General features: G+C 43.4%; 1 protein-coding gene across 1 annotated transcript in view; it reads left to right on the plus strand.

The window, feature by feature from the left end:
- The window catches only part of LOC147019901 (protein jagged-2-like), a 150,275-nt gene that overhangs the window by 110,884 nt on the left and 15,605 nt on the right, over positions 1 to 23,786 (plus strand). Inside the window, exons 13-23 of the mRNA XM_085894735.1 lie at positions 2,578 to 2,725; positions 2,841 to 2,999; positions 8,547 to 8,660; positions 10,703 to 10,816; positions 11,560 to 11,673; positions 13,575 to 13,694; positions 13,971 to 13,998; positions 14,779 to 14,864; positions 15,054 to 15,167; positions 15,308 to 15,423; positions 15,625 to 15,870. Coding sequence (XP_085750861.1) covers positions 2,578 to 2,725; positions 2,841 to 2,999; positions 8,547 to 8,660; positions 10,703 to 10,816; positions 11,560 to 11,673; positions 13,575 to 13,694; positions 13,971 to 13,998; positions 14,779 to 14,864; positions 15,054 to 15,167; positions 15,308 to 15,423; positions 15,625 to 15,870 — 1,359 coding nt within the window. The remainder of the gene's footprint in view (positions 1 to 2,577; positions 2,726 to 2,840; positions 3,000 to 8,546; positions 8,661 to 10,702; positions 10,817 to 11,559; positions 11,674 to 13,574; positions 13,695 to 13,970; positions 13,999 to 14,778; positions 14,865 to 15,053; positions 15,168 to 15,307; positions 15,424 to 15,624; positions 15,871 to 23,786) is intronic.

The raw sequence follows: 23,786 nt of genomic DNA on the forward strand, positions 1-23,786 counted from the left end.
CTACCCCTCTCTCTCTCCTACCCCTCTCTCTCTCCTACCCCTCTCTCTCTCCTACCCCTCTCTCTCTCCTACCCCTCTCTCTCTCCTACCCCTCTCTCTCTCCTACCCCTCTCTCTCTCCTACCCCTCTCTCTCTCCTACCCCTCTCTCTCTCCTACCCCTCTCTCTCTCCTACCCCTCTCTCTCTCCTACCCCTCTCCCTCCCACCCCTATCTCTCTCTACCTGACCCCACTCTCTCTGCAACCCCTACCCTCCTCTCTCACACTCCTACCCCTCTCCCTCCCACCCCTATCTCTCTCTCTACCTGACCCCACTCTCTCTGCAACCCCTACCCTCTTCTCTCACACCCCTACCCCTTTCCCTCTCTCTGACCCCTCTCCCTCTCCCCCTCTCCACCTTTCCTCCTTCCTCTCTCCCTCCCTTCCCTCCCTTCTCTCTCCCTCCCTTCCCTCCCTTCTCCCTCCCTCCCTCTCCCTCCCTTCTCTCTCCCTCATCCTCTATCCTTCCCCTCCCCCCTCTCTCTTTCTCTCCCCCTCCCCCCCCCCCCCCTCATGTTTCATTCAGCGAAGCGACGGGTTATATTTGCTAATATCTAATATATAAAACTCTTTTTATCACTGACTCACTCACTGACTGATATTAAAGATGATCGGTACCTTGCGGGTGATGTAGAAAGCTGAAATTTTGCTTGTCGATGGACATTGAAGCCGGTACACCTGAAGAATTGACAGAATCATTGGACAACATCCATAAATGACAATACACAAAAAACTGAAAATAAATAAATGAAAAATCAAATGCAGGTGAGTGACCCAAGACAATGCAGAAGCACGGTTTGTATTCCTACACAATGTGTAAGCACACCCCACTCGTGTGTGTACATGTATGTTGTTGTTCGTCTTTCGGCTGCTCCCGTTAGGGGTCGCCACAGCGGATCATCCGTTATGATCCGCATAGTGATTTGGCACAGGTTTTACGCCGGATGCCCTTCCTGACGCAACCCTGGTCGCCTCTTACGACACAGGGATAAGGATTGGGTTTCGCCATGATTCCGGGCTGCCCTACACCCTCTCATAACGCGGCCCAGCACAGAACTCCCGTCCTCAAGCGATCCTCCAACCCAAGCCTCCGAGTAGCCGGATTACAGGCACACGCCACTACGCCGGTATCGTGTGTGTACATGTATGTATATGTATATATATATATATATATATATATATATATGTATGTATGTATATATATATATATATATATATATATATATATATATATAGTATAGTATGTATATGTGTATACTAGTATATGCTTGGTTGTTTATTTCGGTAAAAGTACCCATGTTCTCAATGGAACATCGATTAGACAGACTACGTTTCCGCCTGTGTTGGGTCCCGCGGTGCCGTGCAGTTGGTGCCCCGGGAGGTGTCTCATCCGCTGAAAATGTGCAATTTTATTCTTACAGGACATCATTTTGTTTTACCTTTTTGTGCGATCTCCTTTTCATATAATCCACCCCTCTCTTCAATATCGATACAGATATATAAACGATGAGGTCCATCCGACCAGGTGTTTGCCATGATCTGGCTGTGAAGGCACAGACTCCATAGAGCATAGATCGACATTTTTGTGCCTTGATATGTACATTTTTCAATTGAATTTTGCTAATTTTCCACTTGAATTCCTCTTTCAAAGAAGTCTGCCTCAAGGTCAATCTTTGTGTTTGCCGTTTCTATGTATTTTATGTGTGTACGTATATAATATATATTATATACACTGTGTTATCACAACGGAACTTGGTGTGTGTGTGTGTGTGTGTGTGTGTGTGTGTGTGTGTGTGTGTGTGTGTGTGTGTGTGTGTGTGTGTGTGTGTGTGTGTGTGTTGTTTGTTGGTTTTTGGTATCTACATATGTGGGTTTCAGAATGTGGAATGGAGTCCTCCCAGGGTGGGCTCCAAGTATCCACCTTCATTTCGGTAAGGGATCACGTTTCATGGATCAAGCTGTGAAGTTTTGTTTTCAAAGTTTTGTGCCAAGGGTGCTCTTCAGGATCGTCACTGAGCCCAGCACGGCTTCCAACTGTAGTTTATTTGTGGTTATATTCCTCGGGATGGTTAATAATATCTCTGTGAGCTTCTTCGTCATCATTGGTCCAACTTTGGCATTCTTCAGCTTCCAGGATCTTTTCCCTTCATGCTTGAAGTCTTGGTATTTGATCATGTACTTGATTTCTGCATCCCTCCCCCCTCTCAACCTACACCTGCCTCCTCTCTCTCTCCCTCTTTCTCCCCCCCGCCCCCTTTATTTTTTGAGAGAGTGCAGAGCAAGGTAGTTGAGAACACGAATGGTTCATTGTTTTATTGACTCTGATGTCCCAGCATCTAATGCAGCACAAAGAAATCTGTGAGATAGAGGATAAAATATTAAAAGTGCTGCTGTGCAAACTTGCATATGAAATGTAATAGCATATTTTCCATGAAATCACAGCCTCCGACTTTAAAAACCTGCATACCAGGCCTATTTAGTCAAAGACTAAGTCATAGACTCTCCACCTCACCCACCGTTATCATCTTGTTGCCTTCAGGAAGTAGATCTTTGTGAACCAAATCCTTGCCAAAATGGTGGCCTGTGCTCTCCTCTGGGAGGTGACTATGTGTGCCGATGCTCAGACGACTATGAAGGGAAGAATTGTTCTGTCCCACATGATCGGTGCCAGTCTGCTTCCTGCAAAGGTGATTCTAACCTTGAGTGTCTGTTGAGGGGGTTCTTGGTCGTGCTAACTACATTACATGCTTGGTGAGCTTTGTCGTGCCAGATGAATACCCATACCATATTCTTCTCCCACAGTTATTGACAGCTGCACATTGGTCGTTCCCTCAGGCAATGGGCCAGTTACCATTGTCTCGTCCACGGTCTGTGGGCAGCATGGCCACTGTGTAAGCCTTCCTGGTGCAAACTTCTCCTGTGCCTGTGATCTTGGCTTTACTGGCTCACGCTGCCACGAAAGTAAGAACCGTGCTTTGTTTTAGATAATTATTCATTTCTACTGCATTATCACCTTTGAAACCGAAGGTGGATTGAAGTTGTTTTCACCCCTGTCTGTGTTTTTTTTTTTTTTGTATACCTTGGCGAGGGTCGTATGAGAGCTAACACACAGCGTACAGCAAGGGGAGGCATGAGATAAGAGGGGAGGGAGTGGGAAGGACAAAACAGTGGGGAACAGAGATGTTAGGAGATCTGTGGAAGGGAGAGGGATGGGAAACATGCGGAATACAAGATGGACATTACAGGGACTTTCAGGAAGGAAAGCAGGGAATTTGAAGGAGGTGGGCTTGGGTGGATTGTTGGGGGAAGAAAAGATCGAGGATTTGGATGGGGGATTATAAGAGGTGGTGGTGAACAGCTGTTTTTGAAGGCCTGGAGGGAAGAATGGGATTGGACAAAGTGATGGAGTTTATTCCAAAAGTGGGGAAAAAGAGGAATGAAAGAGTGAAGGTGAGCAGTGATTCGTGATTTTGGTAGTTTTACCAGTAGGGGGTTGTTGGCGGACCTTGAGCGCCCTGCGGAAATGTGATGGGGACAAATCGCAGAGAGAGCAGGGGGGGCGAGGCTGGAGAGGAGATGGTAGAAGACAGAAAGACCACCGACCAACCTGCGGTGAGAGAGTGAGAGGCCCAAAGACTCAGCCTCATCATGGGAGATGCCAATAACTCAGCCTTGTTTGTTTGTTTGTCTGTCTATCTGTCTGTCTGTCTCTGCCCGTCTTCTTCTGTCTGTTTGTGAGCAGGATATCTCACAAAGTTACGGACAAATTCAAACAAAACTTGGTGGAGAGGTTGGGTGTGTGACAAGGACTTATTGATGAGATTTTAGTGAAGATCTGGATCCAGATCCAGATACGATAATTTTTTTTTAATTTCCTAAGTGATTCTTCACCATTGAGAGATGGGGACAAAAGTGATATACAGCACGATATCTCAAAACGTGAAGAGTCCATTCGGACAAAGCTTGGTGGATGAGTTGCTTAGATGACAAGAACAAGCCGATTAGATTTTGGTTCAGGTCCACATGCAGATCCGGCCGATACAAAACATAAACTTTTCAGCTTGTTGGAGGTATGCACTCCATGGAGTGCCATTTTCGTTTGTATTGCCAGAGTTTTCCTTCATTCTCTTCCTTCTGCATTCCCTGCCCTCCACTTCTGCCCCCCCCCCCACATGCTCGTTTCAATCCCATTTGTGCCATCCCACCCACCTTCCTACATCTTAATTTCAGGTCAGGTCAGGTATGGGAGCATGTGCCGGAGCAGCGTGTCGCTGCATCCGCTTTACACCGGTACTCCAGGGGCCTCCATCTGGCCATCCCCCAGGCAGATGCCTGGTCCATCCCCATCTCCTTGAGATGCTGATCAAACTGTTGAAACCACGAGGAATATGGTGAGCCCATTGGCCTCCTCCACTCACAAGGATCCCTCAGTGAGAGAAGATGTTGAGCAGGATCAGTGTCATGAAAAAGAGCCACATGTCCATACAGCCACAGCTGATACTCATGGACTATCTCATTTGAGTCTCTCTCAGCAACCGCTCTTTGGACACAAAGTCCTACCAGCGATAGCCAGGGATTCTCCGAAGAGACCTTGTACCAAAGGAATTAAGTTGCTGTCTCAGATCCCTGGTGAGACTCGAAGTCTCACATCTTAAGAGCAAGACTGGAAGCACCAAGGACCTGAAAACTCAGACTTTCTTCATCCTGCACAGGTACTGACAGCGCCACACCCCATGATCCAGTGAATCCACAATTCCCCAGGCTTGACCCAGATGTCTATTGACCTCTGGCTCACAGCCAGCAGAGACATGACTATCACTGCTAAGGTAGGCGAATCTCTCCGTGACCTCAACGTCCTCACCATAAACAGGCACAGACAAGATAGCAGCATCCAAGATGTCATTGAAAACCTGGATCTAAGTTTTGACCCAGGCAGGGGCGTATCTCCGGAAAATAGTGCCTATGGCAAACACTGAAATTGCGCCCCTGTCCAAACATCTCACATCCATCTTTTCGATAACTTTATCATAATATCAGCTGAAAAATACAATCCAAGCTCGTTAATCTTTAAATAAACAAATCATGGCACTACATGAAAATTACAACTGCACCTTCCTTGCTTTCACTGATCTAAATTGGTCTAGGATGTGCTCAAAGTCAGTTTTTGTCAGTTTCTTCTCTTTCTACACAAAGCAGAGCAAGATCACAGAGTCTGCCTTGACCCATGGAGGCTCTCAAATATGAAAGTATTAGTTTTAACTTGCTGAGTGATCTCTCACAGCTGGCGATGGAAACTGCGATGGTTAGCATTATCTGAATAGCAATGCGAAGATCGGGGAAGACTCTCTCATCTTCATACTGAACAATAAATTTGAGAAGCTCTTCAGGTCTTGATATTTTCATGTTGGCCCGACTTGGTAGCAACATTCTGCAATCCAAAATTTCTTCATATAGCTGCTGTCCATCAATATCAGAGCTGTAGAAGTCGCCCAAATTTTCGCACTTCTTCTTTAGGTCGTTACTGTCGGTGCCGTAACACAGTCTCTCGTCATTGAGAAGGAACCCAAACTTGGAGTGAGTGTCGTGCAAACGAGCGAACCTTTCATCCATTTCCCTGTGAATACTGTCGAGTGTTCCCTTCATGACTCTTTCCATTTTCTCCTTGGCTGTTAACTCAGCGTCTCTCGAGTTCTCATCAGCCATTCGTTTCTTTCGCCTCTGACGTCTTTCAACTTCAATATTCCATTCTTGACAGAGACAGAGTCCTGCTCAGTGGCGCCCCCCTTCAAGTGGCGCCCAGGGCATGTGCCATACCTGCCATACCTTCGGTATGCCACTGGACCGAGGAAACCCATAATCCCAGTGGCTCTGACTCCTCATTCAGCACCTTGAAGGCCCCCGAAAGGATATCCAGAGTCTCCACAAAGATGACTGCATCATGTGAAAAATCAAGGTCAGAGATCTTGACATTCCCAAATGATGCACCGCAGCTTGATCTCTCCAAAGACCTCCCCAGAATCCAGTCCGTCCAACCACTGAAAAGTTTGGAGGCCAGTACACACCCTGACGAACTCCAGTAACAACTGGAAATAAGTCGGAGATGGTACCACCACATCTCATAGCACTCTCAATACCAGAGTATAGTTCAGACATCCGATTGATCAGTTTTGTTGTCACCTCACGAAGACCAAGAATCCTCCAGAGGGCATCCTGATTCACTGAATCGAATGCTTTGCAGATATCAACATCGGCAGCGAGCAGCCCCTGCCGAAAGTCTCGTCTGCGTTCGGTGAGGCCTCAGAGGGCAAGGATATGGTCAATCATTGACCTCTTTGGTGTGAAGGCTGACTGCTCTGGGTGCTGGTGCTCAAGCAGATGGTGGCGAATCCAATCAAGAATTATCCGAGCAAAGACCTTGCCCGGCACTGAGAGTTGCATCATCACTCGGTCGTTGTTGCAGTTCTGGCGATCAGCCTTCCCTTTCCAGAGAGGGATAACAAGCCCCCTCTTCCAGTCAGTTGGAATGATGCCTGTATTCCAGGCAGAGCACAGAAGTACATGCAACGACATGAGTACAGGTCAGGTCAGGTCTGGGAGCATGTGCCAGAACAGCGCGTTGCTGCGTCCACTTTCCGCCTGTACTCCAGGGCCTCCGTTTGGCCATCCCCCAGGCAGATGCCAGGCCCATCCCCATCTCCTTGAGATGATGGTCAACCTGCTGCAACCATGAGGCATGTGGTCGGCCCACTGGCCTCCTCCACTCATGAGACTCCCTCGCTGAGAGAATCTGGTGAGCAGGATCAGCGTCAGGAAAACGAGCCAAAAAAATTGAATAAAGCTTTTGACATGTGCAATTATGATGTCATAATGAAGTCACATATGACATCATCAATAAATCACACTTGTTTCCTGTGCAGAGTACTTCACATGTGCCAAGTTTCAATTTTTTTGATGGAGCGGTTTTGGAGATACAGCGGTCTAAAGTTTTTCCTTTTTTTCCAAAATGGCTGCCACACCACATGACTTATGACATTATAGTTATCACAAAAAACATTCTACATGAGTAGTTGCTTCTATGGTGAAAATAAAAAACGAAGCCGCCCCGCTTCGATCAGACACCTGAACCACGACATCTTCTTTCTCAAATTAAATTCAAAATAGGTGGCTGATCACGTCTTTCGAGATCCGCGTTGATCGGATAAGGCTTTTTGTCCAACACGACTGGCTGCGAGACCATGTAACCGATCATGGTGAAATTTTCAACCAATATTCCCCATGCCTTAATGGTTAGTTAGGGTGGTGGGCTTGGGATCCTCAGATCCTGAGTTTAAATCCCACCTTCAGTTGAATTAATACTAGGTGGGGTTGACTCTGCCTGTCATCTTTCCGAGGTCGGCAAAATGAGTGTCAGCTTGCTCGTATCCTGTGTCGGAGTGGTGACCCGTCCAGGAACGTGCCCAATAGCCAAGGACACTGCTTAGGCAGCACCAATGCTCTGCACAGAGGATGGTCCCAATGGAATGGAATGGAATTCTCTTTGCCGAGTCAATCATATTAAAAAAAAAAAATTCCTGAAACCGCTTAGCCTTTCAATGCGAGACTTTGCAGTGATGATCCACTACTGTTGCTGGAAATATTGTATTTAACAATGACCTCATCATTGTTGGGCCTCTTGACAGATGAGTCCGAAATGAAGGCCCGCTGGGCTGGTAACTTTGAGCAGCTGTACCAGGCTGACCTACCAGCTGTTGAGTTGGATGTCAGGGGTGTTACTATCCCTATTACTGACCCTCCAATCAACTGTGATCCACCTTCGTTTGTGGAAACACAGGCTGAGGTGAAGCAGTTGAAATGGGGTGAAGCACCTGGGATCTGTGACATCCATACTGAACTTCTCAAGGCTGGTGGAAATACTGTAACCCCAATAGTAACCCACTTCTAGGCTCACTGGTCACCTCCACTCATTTGTCCCTCTTTTCTCTCATTTGTGGAATTATCTTCCTCATTCTGTTCAAACCCATTCTTTCCTCCATGGCTGTTCAACACCATCTCAGGTCATCTGCCATCCATACTCATGATTGTCTCAATCCTCATTAACCCTCCTTTTCAGCCTGGTGTTCGTTTCACAGTTAAGGTGGCTTGCTTACAATCTTTGGGTCTTGAGTTTGAGCCCTTGCCGTGCCGTTAGATAACACCAGGTGGGTTGACTCAGCCTGTCATCCTTCCGAAGTCAGCAATATGAGTGTCAGCTTACTGGAAACGGGGGGGGGGGGGGCACTGCACCAGTGGCACAGCCTCGCTTCCAGCAGTGATGCAACCAGCAGCTACTGGCTGCATGCAAAATGATAATCATAACTCAAGAAAATTGTGTGTGTGTGTGTTTGTGTTTGGTTTTGGTTTTGGTTTTTAATAATGTTGGCCGCAGTAGGGGCTCACCTCGGTGCTGAAAGCTGCACTGCTTGTTTTCAAATGTGTTTTGACTTGTTCTCTGGATCTGTCATCCTGCAGATATCAATGACTGTGCGGGCAAGAACTGTTTAAATGGTGCCACTTGTGTGGATGGTGTGAATTCCTTCCAGTGTATCTGCCCTGATGGCTGGAATGGAGACTTCTGCCAAAACGGTGAGTAGATTCCTACTGGTATCACTCTTATAGGGTTTTTTGTTGTTGTTGTTGATGTTAAAGCACGCTGGGTTTCATTTTGATAAAAGTAAACAATTGTTTTTTGAATTGTGAAAATTAAAGAGTATATTGTTCGTAAGATTGAGGAAATGTTTAAATCGAGTTATGACAAGATTTTGACTTACCCATGTCGTTGAAATGTTCATATATCTTCGTTGAGTCTCTGGAATGCTTTTGCTGTCAATAAGATTTTTTTTTTTTTTTACAAGCTGCAGCTGCTTACATGGAAGAATATCGGTGAAACAGTGAAATATTTCAGATTATGAAACCTGATGCTCAAAATATATACAGTTACTTATTGTGTTGCATGGTTTTTCAGCTCATTTGGGGTGTTTGGTTTTCTGGGAATCCACAAAAGAAAAATAGTGGCGAAAGTTTGCTCTCCACCCCCACCCCATCTCCCTCCCTCTCTCTCTGTGTCTCTCTCTGTGTGTCTCTCTCTCTCTCTCTCTCTCCTTCTCTCTCCTTCTCTCTCCTTCTCTCTCCTTCTCTCTCCTTCTCTCTCCTTCTCTCTCCTTCTCTCTCCTTCTCTCTCCTTCTCTCTCCTTCTCTCTCCTTCTCTCTCCTTCTCTCCCCCCAATCTCCCTCCCTCCCGTTCTCTCTCCTTCTCTCCCCCCAATCTCCCTCCCTCCCGTTCTCTCTCCTTCTCTCCCCCAATCTCCCTCCCTCCCGTTCTCTCTCCTTCTCTCCCCCCAATCTCCCTCCCTCCCGTTCTCTCTCCTTCTCTCCCCCCAATCTCCCTCCCTCCCGTTCTCTCTCCTTCTCTCCCCCAATCTCCCTCCCTCCCGTTCTCTCTCCTTCTCTCCCCCCAATCTCCCTCCCTCCCGTTCTCTCTCCTTCTCTCCCCCAATCTCCCTCCCTCCCGTTCTCTCTCCTTCTCTCCCCCAATCTCCCTCCCTCCCGTTCTCTCTCCTTCTCTCCCCCAATCTCCCTCCCTCCCGTTCTCTCTCCTTCTCTCCCCCAATCTCCCTCCCTCCCGTTCTCTCTCCTTCTCTCCCCCCAATCTCCCTCCCTCCCGTTCTCTCTCCTTCTCTCCCCCAATCTCCCTCCCTCCCGTTCTCTCTCCTTCTCTCCCCCAATCTCCCTCCCTCCCGTTCTCTCTCCTTCTCTCCCCCAATCTCCCTCCCTCCCGTTCTCTCTCCTTCTCTCCCCCAATCTCCCTCCCTCCCGTTCTCTCTCCTTCTCTCCCCCAATCTCCCTCCCTCCCGTTCTCTCTCCTTCTCTCCCCCAATCTCCCTCCCTCCCGTTCTCTCTCCTTCTCTCCCCCAATCTCCCTCCCTCCCGTTCTCTCTCCTTCTCTCCCCCAATCTCCCTCCCTCCCGTTCTCTCTCCTTCTCTCCCCCAATCTCCCTCCCTCCCGTTCTCTCTCTCTTCTCTCTCTCTCTCTCTCTCTCTCTCTCTCTCTCTCTCTCTCTCTCTCTCTCTCTCTCTCTCTCTCTCTCTCTCTCTCTCTCTCTCTATCTCTCTATCTCTCTATCTCCCTCCCTCCCGTTCTCTCTGCCCCCCTCTCTCTCTCTCTTTCCCTCTCTATCTCCCCCCCCCCTCCTCAAGGACTGGCAGGGTAGTCTAGACGCATGCACAGTAGCCTCTGAGTCGTCTCGCCTGGGTTCAAATGTAGGCCCAGCTGTAAACTGTGATCCTGGTGTCATGCAGGGTGAGGACATTTAGCCGGATGATCTGTCTATCAGTGTTGGCTGTTGATGGGTGTCAAAGACCTCCACGGTCATATTTTGTGAAGAATAAGCGAGTTATCGAGGGCACCCTGGCTAATTTACAAATTCCTGCCCAAATCATGTCCAGTCAGAGGTTAGGTCCCACCATCCATTTCAGAAAAGACTATGGCCAAAAACGTTCCCCAGTCCAGCCCCACAACAATAGTTTTGGCTGTTAATAGAATCAGTAGTTGTGAAGTTCACTCTCAATTTTAATTTTTCCTTCTTTTGTGTTTCTTCCCCCCCCCCCCACTCCCGTTTCCTTTCCAGATGTAGATGACTGCATTCCAAACCCTTGTCAGCATGGTGGTGCATGTGCGGATCTTGCAAATGACTTTAACTGCACATGCCAAGGCGGCTGGAAGGGAAGAACCTGCCATTCAAGTGTGTCTGTTTGCGCGCTCTGCCTCTATCCACCCGTATTTCTCCATCTCTCTTCCTCACTCTGTTTGTCTCCTAATGCCACTCCTTGGATCCTTTCAAATCTACATATTTGCTCCTGTGACCACAGCTCCTGTAATGCCACCTGGTTTTATTGTGAACCTCTAACGAATTTTATGGCCATTTCATTGCAGCTCTATTAAACTGTCAAATGTTTTTGTTTATTTTGGTACACACTGTCGAGGCTTGTGCAGGAGCTAGAACACAGAACAGATTGGGATTTAACAGAACAACAACAAAAAAAAAACAGTGGAAAGAGTGGTGGTAGGGAAACAGCAATAGCAGAGTTGAGGGACAAAATACAGGGAGACGTGGACTAATAAGCGATGTGGGGAAGAATGACCGCAAGGGGAGGACACAAGTGCTGAAAAGGATGGATACATCCGCAAACTCTCAATCACAAAAATGGAATGAAAAACTTGAAGCCATGAGAGGTTGGCTTTGGGAGGGTTAATCAGGTAGAAAAGATGATGGGTGCCGATGAGGGTTGCTCCTCATTACATGACCCGATATGGTGGTGATCCATAAAATACGCAACCCTGATTGAATAATTTTTCAGTTTTATCAGCGTGTAGACCTACAGTAGGGTGTAGGAACGCAACTTCCAACGAAAGTTTGTCAGACAAATCACAGTTTTGGCTTTTCAGTCATGAGCGGGAATGTTTCATCGTTTCTCATCTCTGCAGGAACAAGCCACTGTGACGCCTCCACCTGCAACAACGGTGGAACGTGCTTCGAAGAGGGGGCCTCCTTTCAATGCCTGTGCCCGCCTGGCTGGAATGGTGTTACCTGCAGTGCAAGTAACTGCACATAATGTGGTTTCTCTTTAATATTTCACACCCCAGGCAGTGTATTTATGTGTAATGTATGACCATAAACTGTCTTCATGGAATGAACGGTTTAAACAGGCCTTTGCAAGTACTTTAATCCCTGCCCACTTCTTGTATCATGTGGAAAACAATGGAAAAGGTACACCCAAAAAAGATTTACCCTCCAGCGGAAAAGTTCCAAAAAGTGTTGGACTAAGTTTTAATAGCGAGCTTAATAATCATTTTTGACCTGACTTATTTTGTAGGTTTTTACACGTTTTTTTATTTTATTTTATTTTTTGGTTTGTTTGTTTTTGTTTAAAATTGGCGAACATTGGATTTGGCGGTGACTTTTTTACCCACACACCTTCCCTTTTATTTGCGCCATTGGTGATGCATTGACGCATTCCTTCAGGAAATGAAAAAGTAAATAGCAATTTTGAATTTGATTCTGTACACACGCATGTGCTTGATACCAGCATGCACACTGTTCCGTATGCTTGTGTGTGTGTCAATTGTCATGCTAGGATGCGTGCTGGTATGCCCATGCCCCCCCCCCCCAAAGAAAAAAAACTGCAAAGTACTTGCTGAGATTGATATTTTGACTCTCATTGTAGGATAGGACTTGACAATGATGATTTATTTACTTATTTAGCCCCTCCATGAAGGCCAAGCCAGATTATACTCTCCCTGAAGGTCACTAATGAGCCGGCTGTGTCTTTTCCCCGACAATCCAATTCCGAGATAGTAATTCCCCTTCGATCCATTCGGTTTTCCCAGCTGTTGACAATCAAAATGGTTTAACACTGCTGCCTTAAACCAGATTTGAATTCGCGACCTATTCGAGGCCAGTCCAGTGGGTTCACCACCAGGTCACCGGACTGTAACTAGCAAAAGTAATGTCCTGCAAAATAATATGCTCACTTAAGGGTTTGCACATTCTGACCTGCTGCTGCCTTTATTGTAATTTCAGGTCACATGACCTACTCTTATAGTCTGTTAATCTGTTGCCTTTGCAAAAATGATAGTCTGAAATAAATTTATATCCTGTTTGGGAAGAACGGTCTAAAGAAAGCCTTTGTGGGTGATAACGTTATGGGTGCCAATAACTCAAAATAGTATAATATTATAACACAATGGTAATCTTGCACCATTGTGGTGTTTGAATGAGTAAAGGAGACTCAAGCAAGAATCAACTCGAGCACCAAGATTGCAGGACTTCGGTTTGTCCTCTTGTTAACAGCAAAAGCACCGAGCTGTCTTCCCATGTGTAGTATGATCATTGGTTTTTGCTTTTGACAGCCGTAAAATTAATTTACATCAATGTAATTTTGTTTCATTTGACAACATTGAATACTACCAAAAGCACTCGTTCCCAGTGACGGGAGAAGCAAGCAAAAGTATCTGTCCGCAGTGCCGGAAAAGTTTAAGTTAATCTAACAATTAAAATTATTTAATGGACTTTTATAGGTTAATTGTTTTTCACTCTTGGTTTCACTCAGAGCCAAAGCTCTAAGCCACTTCTATTGCAAAATGGTGGTGCAATATCTGGTGGCAGAGGTTGGATTTATCATAAAAGGGGGCAAAATATCCTGGTTGCGAAATAGAATTTGGCATCAACATTACTCATGCCTGTTCTCCCGTCATTTCGAAAGTGAATGTTGAGCTTTTCAAATACAGCGTGGGAAGTGGCCAGATAAACGTGGGACAGATAAACACACGGACAGGCACCATGGTTCGCCATATATAATAGATCTTCATGGATCACATCACACTTGCAACTGCAGTCACTTCTTAAGTTTGCCGAACCTCGTTACTTACAATTGCGTGGTTTGTCTTTTATAGGTCATTTGTTTCTTTCTTATTCTTTCCTCCTTTCTTTTTTTTCCCAGCGCAAAACAATTCCTGCACACCGAGCCCCTGCGAGAATGGGGCCACGTGTATCGGTGCTGGGGACTCGTCCTTCATTTGTGTGTGCTCCGAAGGCTGGGAGGGCCCAACATGCTCGAATAGTGAGATGCGCGTGGTGCCATCACACACACACACACACACACACACACACACACACACACACACACACACACACACACACACACACACACACACACACATTGTCATGCAGCATCACTTGAACACACAAACTTTGTTGTGCATGACATTTGGGGCATTTAGCAGTTTCCAGACGTGTTCTTTGTGTGCAATGCTGGAGTATAATAATGAATTGACATTGTGACATCATTGTTACTCCCCCCCCCCACCCTGACCCTCACCCCTCCCCTTATTTGCAGACATTGACGATTGCTCTTCTCGCCCATGGTATGTTATGTGTTTGTCTGTTACTGAAAAAAAAATTAATAATAATTATCTTTCAAACAAAGACCTCTTGTTTTGGTATGGAGCTATATACTTTCAACATATGCAACAATGAGGTCTTGAGACGTAAACTGGGCTATCCCACATACAGGGCCAAGATGAATTAAAAGCACTAACATGAACTTTCAAGTCCATTAAAGCTCTCATCTGGTAGTTATGTCTGTTTAAAACAAGATGTTTGAAGCTGATGGTGATCTTCTTCATTGGAAGTCGAATGAGATTCTTAACAGGAATCTGAACTTCATAACCCTCTTAAATAGCACCTTGTATCCAAAGGCAAAAGGCGGTATAAAATATAATTGTTTATTTATTTATTTATGTATTTATTATTTATCAACAGTTGTATCGTGTGGTGTAACCGCTTTACTTCTCAGGCTTGAATGTAGTGGATTTTTGACCCTCCCCTCTGAACCCCTTCGCTCCAAAATGTCCCATGCCTCATTCCTTCCCATCTGTTGTTTTTCATTTCCTGCAAAACGTTTTATTTTTCCTCCCATTCCCTCCCACACTATCCTATGCTTCTCTTTCCTGTCCCCTTCCTTTTTGTTGAACTTATCTCTCAAAAATAATTTAAATTTCGCACACCCTCCTATCCACATCTAGTAAATAAATGGCCCTTAATACTTGTATGATATTACGTTTAATAAGGTATTATTGCTTATTAGGATGCTTCTGGGGTTTTTATTTTTAACCTTGCGACGAAATGTATGTGGATTGTTTCAGTTCCAATGGTGGCCGCTGCATCGACGGAGTGAACTGGTACATGTGCGAATGTGCACCGGGATTTGCAGGGCCCGATTGCCGGATCAGTAAGTGCAGCGTTAGTTTCTTCTATCACAATTGGATATCACAGAGATCAGGTTTCCTGCATTCTGAAAAGGTCATTTAGCACATTAACCTATCTCTACAGTCACATGACCCCTGAAGGAGTAATGGGAAATACAACAGCAACTTGGTGCATGTTCGACTTTAAGCTGTGCACTTGTTTCTCTTAACAGATATCAATGAATGCCAGTCGTCCCCTTGTATGTCTGGCGGGACGTGTATTGACAAGATAAATGGGTACACCTGTGTGTGTCCTCCAGGGAAAACGGGTCTGAACTGCATGCACGGTAATATTGCAGGCTGACACTCCTCGATGCACCATTTCACACTGTCTGAGGCATGCTTCCAATGAAGATTAAATGGATAATCTTTCATTTAAATCAGAAGTGTCCACAAAAATCTACTCTATTTATCGTCACTGATTCAGATGTGGAACTCGAGAGGACTTGCAGGAGCGAAGGCAGAAACCGTTATCCTAGCTCCACCTGGATGGAAGACTGTAACATCTGCCAATGCTCTGATGGGTTCAAAAGCTGTACCAAGGTAGATTTCTTGAACCCACATTTGCCTCACCTCACCCATCATTGACTTGCCAGCACTGGTTGGAGTTATTGTTAAGCGCACATCTTTATCCTCCTCCTCCACCTCAAACTCTCTCTCCTCCTTCCCCTCCTCATGACATGTTTTACTTTAAATGGACTGAGCCTTACATATGTCCTTTGAGCAAAACTTTTTCATTGCCAGGTGTGGTGCGGAGAAAAGCCCTGTATATTGTCACAGCAAGTCGGTTTCGGCAATAGTGGCTGTGCTGCTGGTCACTCATGTATCCCAGAACTCCGTGAAACATGCCTCATGGAACCTTGCCACCATATTGGCCGTTGCTTACCATCTACTGCCCAACCACCGACCGTCTGCCTTCCTGGAATAAGAGAGCAACCTTTTGCTTGCACGAGGATTGAGCTGGTGTTTGAACGTGCACGTGTGCTCACGGTGAGCTTGAGCAAATATCCTGTTGTTAAAAATACAGTACGGTACTTGCTTTTGTTTCAAATGAGGGTGGTTCAAAGTTGACCTGGTCTCTCTGTTTATACTTGTAACTAAGCCTGCATGTGTACTACAAAAAATGATGCTTGCATTTGTTTTTAAAGGTATTATCGAACTTTGAGGACACTGCTCCCATCAGGGGTGAAGTGTTGGTATCCCTTCCATGTGGAAGTTTTAGGATATGGATTTAGCCAGTGCAGAATATTGTTCTTAATTGTCTCGCTCATCAAACACTTCTCACCGCCAAAGTGTTCTTTTATACAGTCGTCCTTGACAGGCAATCACTACCTGGCAGGTTTGCTCAGAGTTACGCACACTTGCCTCTGAGCTGTCTAGTATGGGTTTGAATCCTGACTCGGCTACAAACAGTCATCCTGGTGTTTCACAGGGGGAGTGAGGCATCATTGTGTGTGCTGTCCCTTGGATGGATGTTAAACTGGGTGTCCTGTCTGCCAGCATGAGCTGGTGGACGTTAAAAACCCCATGGTGTCATTTGTGAAGAGTCGTCGAGCTATCGCCAGCACCCTGGCCAAATTCCTAATTTGTGCTCTTCACTACAGGGGGAACTGCATCAGTGGTACTGCGATGTTCACCTGCAGCCACATGCTGCTGTAGAACGATGATGATGCTTCCATACTGTTGCATCCAGTTTTCTGCAAATTTCAACAGGCTTTGATGTTTTTGTTCGACCAGAAATTTCAGAAATATTTACTGTTCCATCATGCTGATTATCTCACTTGCTGCATTCTTGATTTTCACACATGCATATGTAACATGTATGTTACATATTTCATGTATGTTACATGTTTCACATACATATAACATGTATGTTACATATTTCACACATATGTAACATGAAATGCATGATTATGGGTGGTGATGTTGAGTCTTTGTCGGTGTAATGCCAGAACGCCCTTGACTACCTGGTTACCCAAATTGCCATTTGATGCTGAGCTGAGCATGTGCGGCCTCTCCTTTCTGAAGTGCTTTCTATTGCCATTGCCACAATTATTAAGATCCCTCATTGTTGCACATTATTGTCAGTCATCAATTTAAACATAAATTTGATAAAGGCCACACTTCCTCTGTCATCAGCCTCTTGACGGCAGTTAATGAAGTTGAGGCAGATCCAGAACGAATGTAATGTCCAGATTATTTTTTTTATTTTCATGGCCGATGCACTTTTTCTGTTATATAAATTTTCTTGTTTATGTAAACCAAGGTTATCGTCTTGGAACATTTGTAGTCTTACGGCATAGGGTTCGTTGTATTGCAAATTTTGTGAAATTTGTGTCATTGCATTCTTTGGAGAGGAAACATCAGGCAAAATAAATAAATGTCTCAGACCGTTGTAGTATCTGTAAGGTGAGTTATTCATACTTCAATATGTTTACCTGAAAGGGCCATAAAAGTCATAATTGTCTCCCTTTTCACCTTAAATGAAGTTTACCTGTTATGTTACTAAAGTCGGATCTCTTTGTGTAATTGCAATTTTGGTTTGTTTCGGTTGAGCACAAAGGAGCAACACAATAATTGAGAATATGTGAAGACTCACTGAAAATCCCCTCTCTCAGTTGAGATATTGATGTAATGAGCTCTCATTTCCTTTGTTGGCAAAAGTTGCCAGGGGCATCCCAGTCGGATTGGTACCTGCTGAAAAAGTCTTTTCAACTGCTGGGGATGTTGTCACCACAAATACAACTGCTCTTACTCGACATAATTGGCATGCTGATGTTCTTGTAGATAATTATGGAATGGTGACACTGCTATGTTATTTTCCGTGAGAGATGCTCAAGTTGTTTGTACTCCCCAAGTCCTCATTTCAGTAAATTTGTGCACCATGTTCTATTCGACATGATATAGATCGTTGCGATCATGCAACAGTGTGTATTATCATTTGACATTTTAGGCAACGAATTGTCACATGGTATCATGTTGTCAGATGCATATTGCCATACGTATCGTATGGTCTTGGCCTATTGCGGAAACTATGGAAAGACCACTCTTGACAGACAAAGAGCATACGGTAGCCTTAGTTTGGTGATCGACGATCGGATGAAAGGAAACGATTTGGCCTATCATTGAACTCTTTGGTGTCTGCTGTCTTTAGCTTGCCGCCCTTGTGTCAACGGCAAGGTGTGGTTTTGTTGAGCATGACTGTGAGGTCAACAGATAGGAAATGGATAACGTTTTCAAAAACTGGTGGAACTGGAAACTGCTGGATTGAGAAATGTATGGGGTTTGTGTGGAGAGGCAGGTACGGAAGCTCTATAATTCTGTTAAGGCACATTTCCTGCTTTGCGATATGGAGCTGTAGTATGGAAGCCGAGGAAAGCCATGCATTGATGATCACTTCGAGACATCAAAACTTAAGAATATAGTGGCCCAAAAACAAATCAATCCAAGCAGTTATAAATTTACAGGTAACGGGTACATTTATTCAATTTTGTCTGCTGCTAAATATGTCCATTGAATGCGGCCTCAGCTAATATTGTGAAAGAAGTGGGAGGGAACCTCATTCTCTCACTTTCTTACTCCCCAACAACAGTTAGCATTATGTTGTTATTGTTGCTGTTCAATCCACAATTGCCCTGGATTTCTCGACTCGTTGACATTTTCTGATTGGGAAATATTCCACATCAATGGCAAAGTCAACCACCACATTTTCCACCTTTTGGGCACAGAAAAACCTCAGGAAGTCTGGTCACATGAAAGAAATTCACCAAAAATCAGTTTTGCATCCTCTCAGAAAGGCATGCATCCATTGGTTCTTTCATTGTTGATGAACACTACCAAAAATAATTTTCTTCATCAGAAAATATTTTCTTAAATCCTGAAAAGTTTTCTTGCAACAACAAGACTATCATAAAAAACATTTCTCACCGCAATAAACTTTTTCTCATGTTTTTCTTGTTTCAAGAAAACTTTTTTTTTTCAAGAAAATGTTTTCTTTTCAAGAAAATTATTTTTGGCAGTGAAAAAGGAACGGTCAATGGATGGTGAACATTACTTTTCAGTGTTCTCAAATTTATTTGTCCCTGAACTACGATGAATATATCTTTCAAATCGCTCCTTCTTTTAGCAAGACGGTGCTCCCTGTCATTTTGATTCAAATGTGCGACGGTTCTTGAATGACGTCTTCCCAGCCAAGTGGATCCGTAGACGTAGACCAATCACTTGGCCACCTTGCTCACCTGACCTGTTCCCATTGGACTACATTTTATGGAGCTATGTAAAACTGATGTGTACTCATCAAAAGTACATTATTTGGAGGAACTTAGTGCGACGACCACAAATGCAATTAATGAAATAACTCAGTAGCAACATGGAGAATGTTTTCAATGAGTTAGAAAATCGGATTGAAATTATGTAACATGAAATAATGTGGTTATGTTGAAGCCTGGAAAGTTGAACTGTGTAGAATAAAACCTCTATGAATTATGCTTTCATATATTCTGTTTACAGTTTGCTTCTATATTTTGTATATGCAAAGTTCTTAAAGGTGTGTGTGTGTGTGTGTGTGTGTGTGTGTGTGTGTGTGTGTGTGTGTGTGTGTGTGTGTGTGTGTGTGTGATATATATATATATATATACACACACACACACACACACACACACACACACACACACACACACACACACACACACACACACACACACACAAAATGGACGAGAGAACAAATTTATAAACACAAAGTACCAAACACACAAATTAAATGACTTTATGGTTGGAGAAGGTAGTGAAACATTGTAAAAAGGAGAATTGTTGAATTGAAAAGAAAAGTTCCAATCAATAATCTGAAAGTAATTTTAAACATTCCAGACACGTCATTACTTAAAACAGCTTCAAACATAATATGTTATTGTTCCAAAAGCAAATAATAACAATAATATTGCATTTGTATGCAAAACATTCCACATTCAATCGCTTTTGGAAGAATTGAGCTAACAGACTGGACTCCATTGCTGGATTTAGACTTGGTCAGGTCTAAGGTGTATAAAGCTTGGAGGCCCCTTGTTAAAAAATTATACCAGAAGGTCTCACAAAAATTGAAAACATTATGCCTTTTAATTATTTAATAGCAAGGCATTTAAAGTGAAAAATACAAATTATTTTCAAATGAATGCATTTACTGATTACATATTTATCATTTGGTTGGCTTTATCTCTATCATAGATTATAATATAGTATACCATGGAAACAATACTTAAATGTAATTTTAAAAATAATTTTAACATACATTAATATATATATATATATATATATATATATATATATATACAAAATGCTGACAAAATAAGTAATCAGGATCACTTTTATTAATATGAGTAATAATGAACTCGTTTTGAAAAATCAGAAAAATAATATCAGATATAACTTAAAACATTTTCGTTCTTAATTTCCCAAAAGCAAAATCATGAATTGTGTCCTCAAATGAAATGCGACACAGCTTATCACTTTCTATGCACATGATGCTAAGTACAGACAATTTTTCTTGAGACATGGTTGCTCTCAGTTCATTTTTGATTCTCCTTCGCTGTGAAAATAACCTTTCTCCTGAACAATTTGTTACCAATCAGACATAAGAATAGTCGTCTTCTTTTTTTATTTTTTAAATTTTTACACGGCTTCTCACATTTTTTTGAGGCCCCTGCGTATTGTGAGGCCCAAGGCTGTAGCTTGCTTAGGTTATGCCTAAATCCGGCACTGCTGGACTCTCAAAGACCCAAAAACAAAACAAGTAACAATAATAAAAGACTTGATACAACACCATATAAATCACTCAAAATCGAGAAGAATGTTAATCCCAGATAAACACCACAAATTATATATCATTCATTTACTGGATCCCAAAAATTCACAAAATCCCTTGAAGATGAGGTTCATCATCGCAAGTAGAGAATGCCATTTGAAACCATTGTCACGCAGTATTACAGGGGCAATGAAACTAATTTATAAATGATTAAAAAACTACCCTGAAAAGGCGAGGTTTTATTCTGGTATTAAGAAATTCTGGATTATACAAAACCTTTACAACAAGAAGGGCACTTTGTTGAGCACAAAGCTCCACTACACAATGTCTGATCCAGTAGAACATATTGGACCCAATAACTTTTTGAAATAGCATGCTATATATCATTTTTGGCCTGATTGCTCAATGGTGCAGAATCACTTTAAAAATTAAATAATTGTAGTATCCGGATTCGGATCTTCAATAAAATTGAAGCAATTCGTCGATGCCACACACCCAACGTGTCTACCCAGTTTTGTCCGAATCCTTCCACAACATTTTGAGATAATGTGATATCTACATATATATATATATATATATATATATATATATATATATATATATATATATATATATATATATATATATATTTAGTTTTTTTTTTCACTCTATCTCTCAATGGTGAAGAATCAATTAAAAAATTTTCAACTTGACCTAACAACTAACCCTAACAAAATCGTCAACTTGACCTCTGACCTTGTCTAATAAAAGCTGTCTCCAGAGAAGGTAGCGACGCAAACCAGAAGTTTCTACGATGATTCTGTACTAAACCATCAAAAATCGAATGTTTGACCTCACTGTGACCTTGACCTTTGACCGATTTTGACCAAAATCTAATCAGCGCTAGCCATCACCCTCCTGAATCACGTGGTGTAATTTGACGTTGGTAGCTTCTTCCGTTCTCGAGTTATGGTGCCTACAAACAAACAGAGGACGGAAGTCATCAATATACTTACGAAATCTAAAGATTTCGTAAGTAATAAAATAGACAAACACATACAGACAGGAGAAAACATAACGTCCTTCCACCTTCGGTGGCGAAGGTAACAAGGGTAAGGCTAAATGTCTTTCAACCTGTGATTTTTTTTTCTTCATTATACACAAACATTCCACATGACAAGTTCGTAACCGTATTGGACAGAGCAGTAGATTAAGCATTTGCAGGAGTTAATTAAGTACATAGTGCATATAGAAAGTCTACACCCCATTTCAATTTTTTCATATTTTGTTGCTTTATAACCTGGAATTAAATTGTATGAACTCAGACTTTTTCCCCCTTTATTTACACATCGTAACCCACACCTTCCAAGTGAAAAAGAAATTCTACAAATTTCAGAAAATTAATTAAAAATACAAAACTAGAATATCTTTGTTGGATAAGTGTCCACCCTGCTGAGCTAATCCGTGGTGGAAGCACCTTAGACAGCAATGACAGCTGGATATCTGTTGGGAATGGTCTACCAACTTTGCACACCTTGATTGAGCAATATTTTCCCATTCTGTACAAAACTGTTCAAGCTCAGTCAAGTTGCATGGGGAGTGTTGATGGAGAGCAATCATCATGTCATGCCTCAGATTTTCGATTGGATTTTGTTCAAGGCTCTGATTGGGCCACTCAACGACATTTGTCTTTTTGTTCCTTAGCCATTCCAGTGCAGCTTTGGCTGTGTGCTTCGGGTCGTTGTCATGCTGAAAGGTGAAGTTCAGTCCTAATTTCAGCTTTCTTGCCGAAGGCAGCATGTTTTCCTCCATGATTTTTCTGTATTTTGCTCCATCCATTTTCCATTAGCCTGGTGTTGGATCAGTGGTTAGGGTGGCGGCTTGGGATCCGAGGGTCCTGAGTTCAAGCCTCGTTGCCTGCTGAATTAATTCACCAGGGGGTTGACTCAGCTTGCCATCCTTCCGAGGTCAGCAAAATGAGTACCAGCTTACTCGGCTGACCGAGTCATTCAAGTATCCTGCGTCAGAGTGGCGACCTGTCCAGGATTGTGCCGAATAGCCAAGGAGACTGCTTCGGCAGCACCAACGCTCTGTACAGAGTATGGTCCCAATCGAATGGACTGGACATTTTCCCTTCTATCCTGCCAAATGCCCCAGTCCCTGCTGATGAGAAGCATCCCTATAACATAATGCTGCCACCCCCATGCTTCACAGTTGGGATGGTGTTCTTTGGGTAATGCGCTGTGTTGGGTTTGCGCCAAATGTAACATTTTGCATTTATTCCAAAAAGTTCCATCTTGGTTTCGTCAGACCACAAAACTTTTTGCCATGTGGCTTTGGAAAATCTGGAGTGCTTGTTTTTGCATACCTGAAATGGGACTCAATGTGGGATTTTTTGAGTAATGCCTTCCTTTTTGCCATCCTGCTGTACATGTCTGTCTTGTGGAGTGCTTGGGATATCATTGTCACATGCACACAGTTACCAGTGTTTGCGATTGAAGGCCTGTAGGTCTTTCAAAGTTGCCATTGACCTCTTGGTGGCCTCTGATCAGTCACCTCCTTTCTTGATCATCCAGTTTGGAGGGACAGCCTGATCGAGGCAGGGTCTTGGTGGTGCCATACGCCTTCCACTTCTTAATGATTGTCTTGACTGTGCTCCAAGGGATATTCAAGGCCTTTGAAATATTTTTATACCAATCCCCTGATATGTGCCTTTGCATAACTTTATTCCAGAGCTCTTTTGAAAGCTCCTTGGTACTCATGGTTGAATCTTTGCTGTGATATGCACTACTCAGCAGAGTAATCCTACAGGAACGGCTGATTATATTCTGAAATAATCAGAATCACTGCACTTTAACACTTGTGGAGGCCATTTAACTTTGTGGGTGATTTTGAAGGTGACCGTTTATACCTCAGTTAATTTATAATTGCTATTGTAAGGGGGTGGACATTTATCCAACAAAGGTATTCTAGTTTTGTATTTTTATTAATTTCCTGAAATTTGTAGAATTGGTTTTTCACTTGTAAGTTTAGGGTTACAATGTGTAAATATAGTTGGAAAAAGTCTGATTTAAAGCAATTTAATTCCAGGCTATAAAGCAGCAAAAGGTGAAATTTTTGAAAGGGGGTG

Source organism: Eptatretus burgeri, chromosome 9 (assembly GCF_056783735.1).
Source record: "Eptatretus burgeri isolate ZD-2024b chromosome 9, Ebu_testis_v1, whole genome shotgun sequence".
NCBI lineage: Eukaryota > Metazoa > Chordata > Myxini > Myxiniformes > Myxinidae > Eptatretus > Eptatretus burgeri.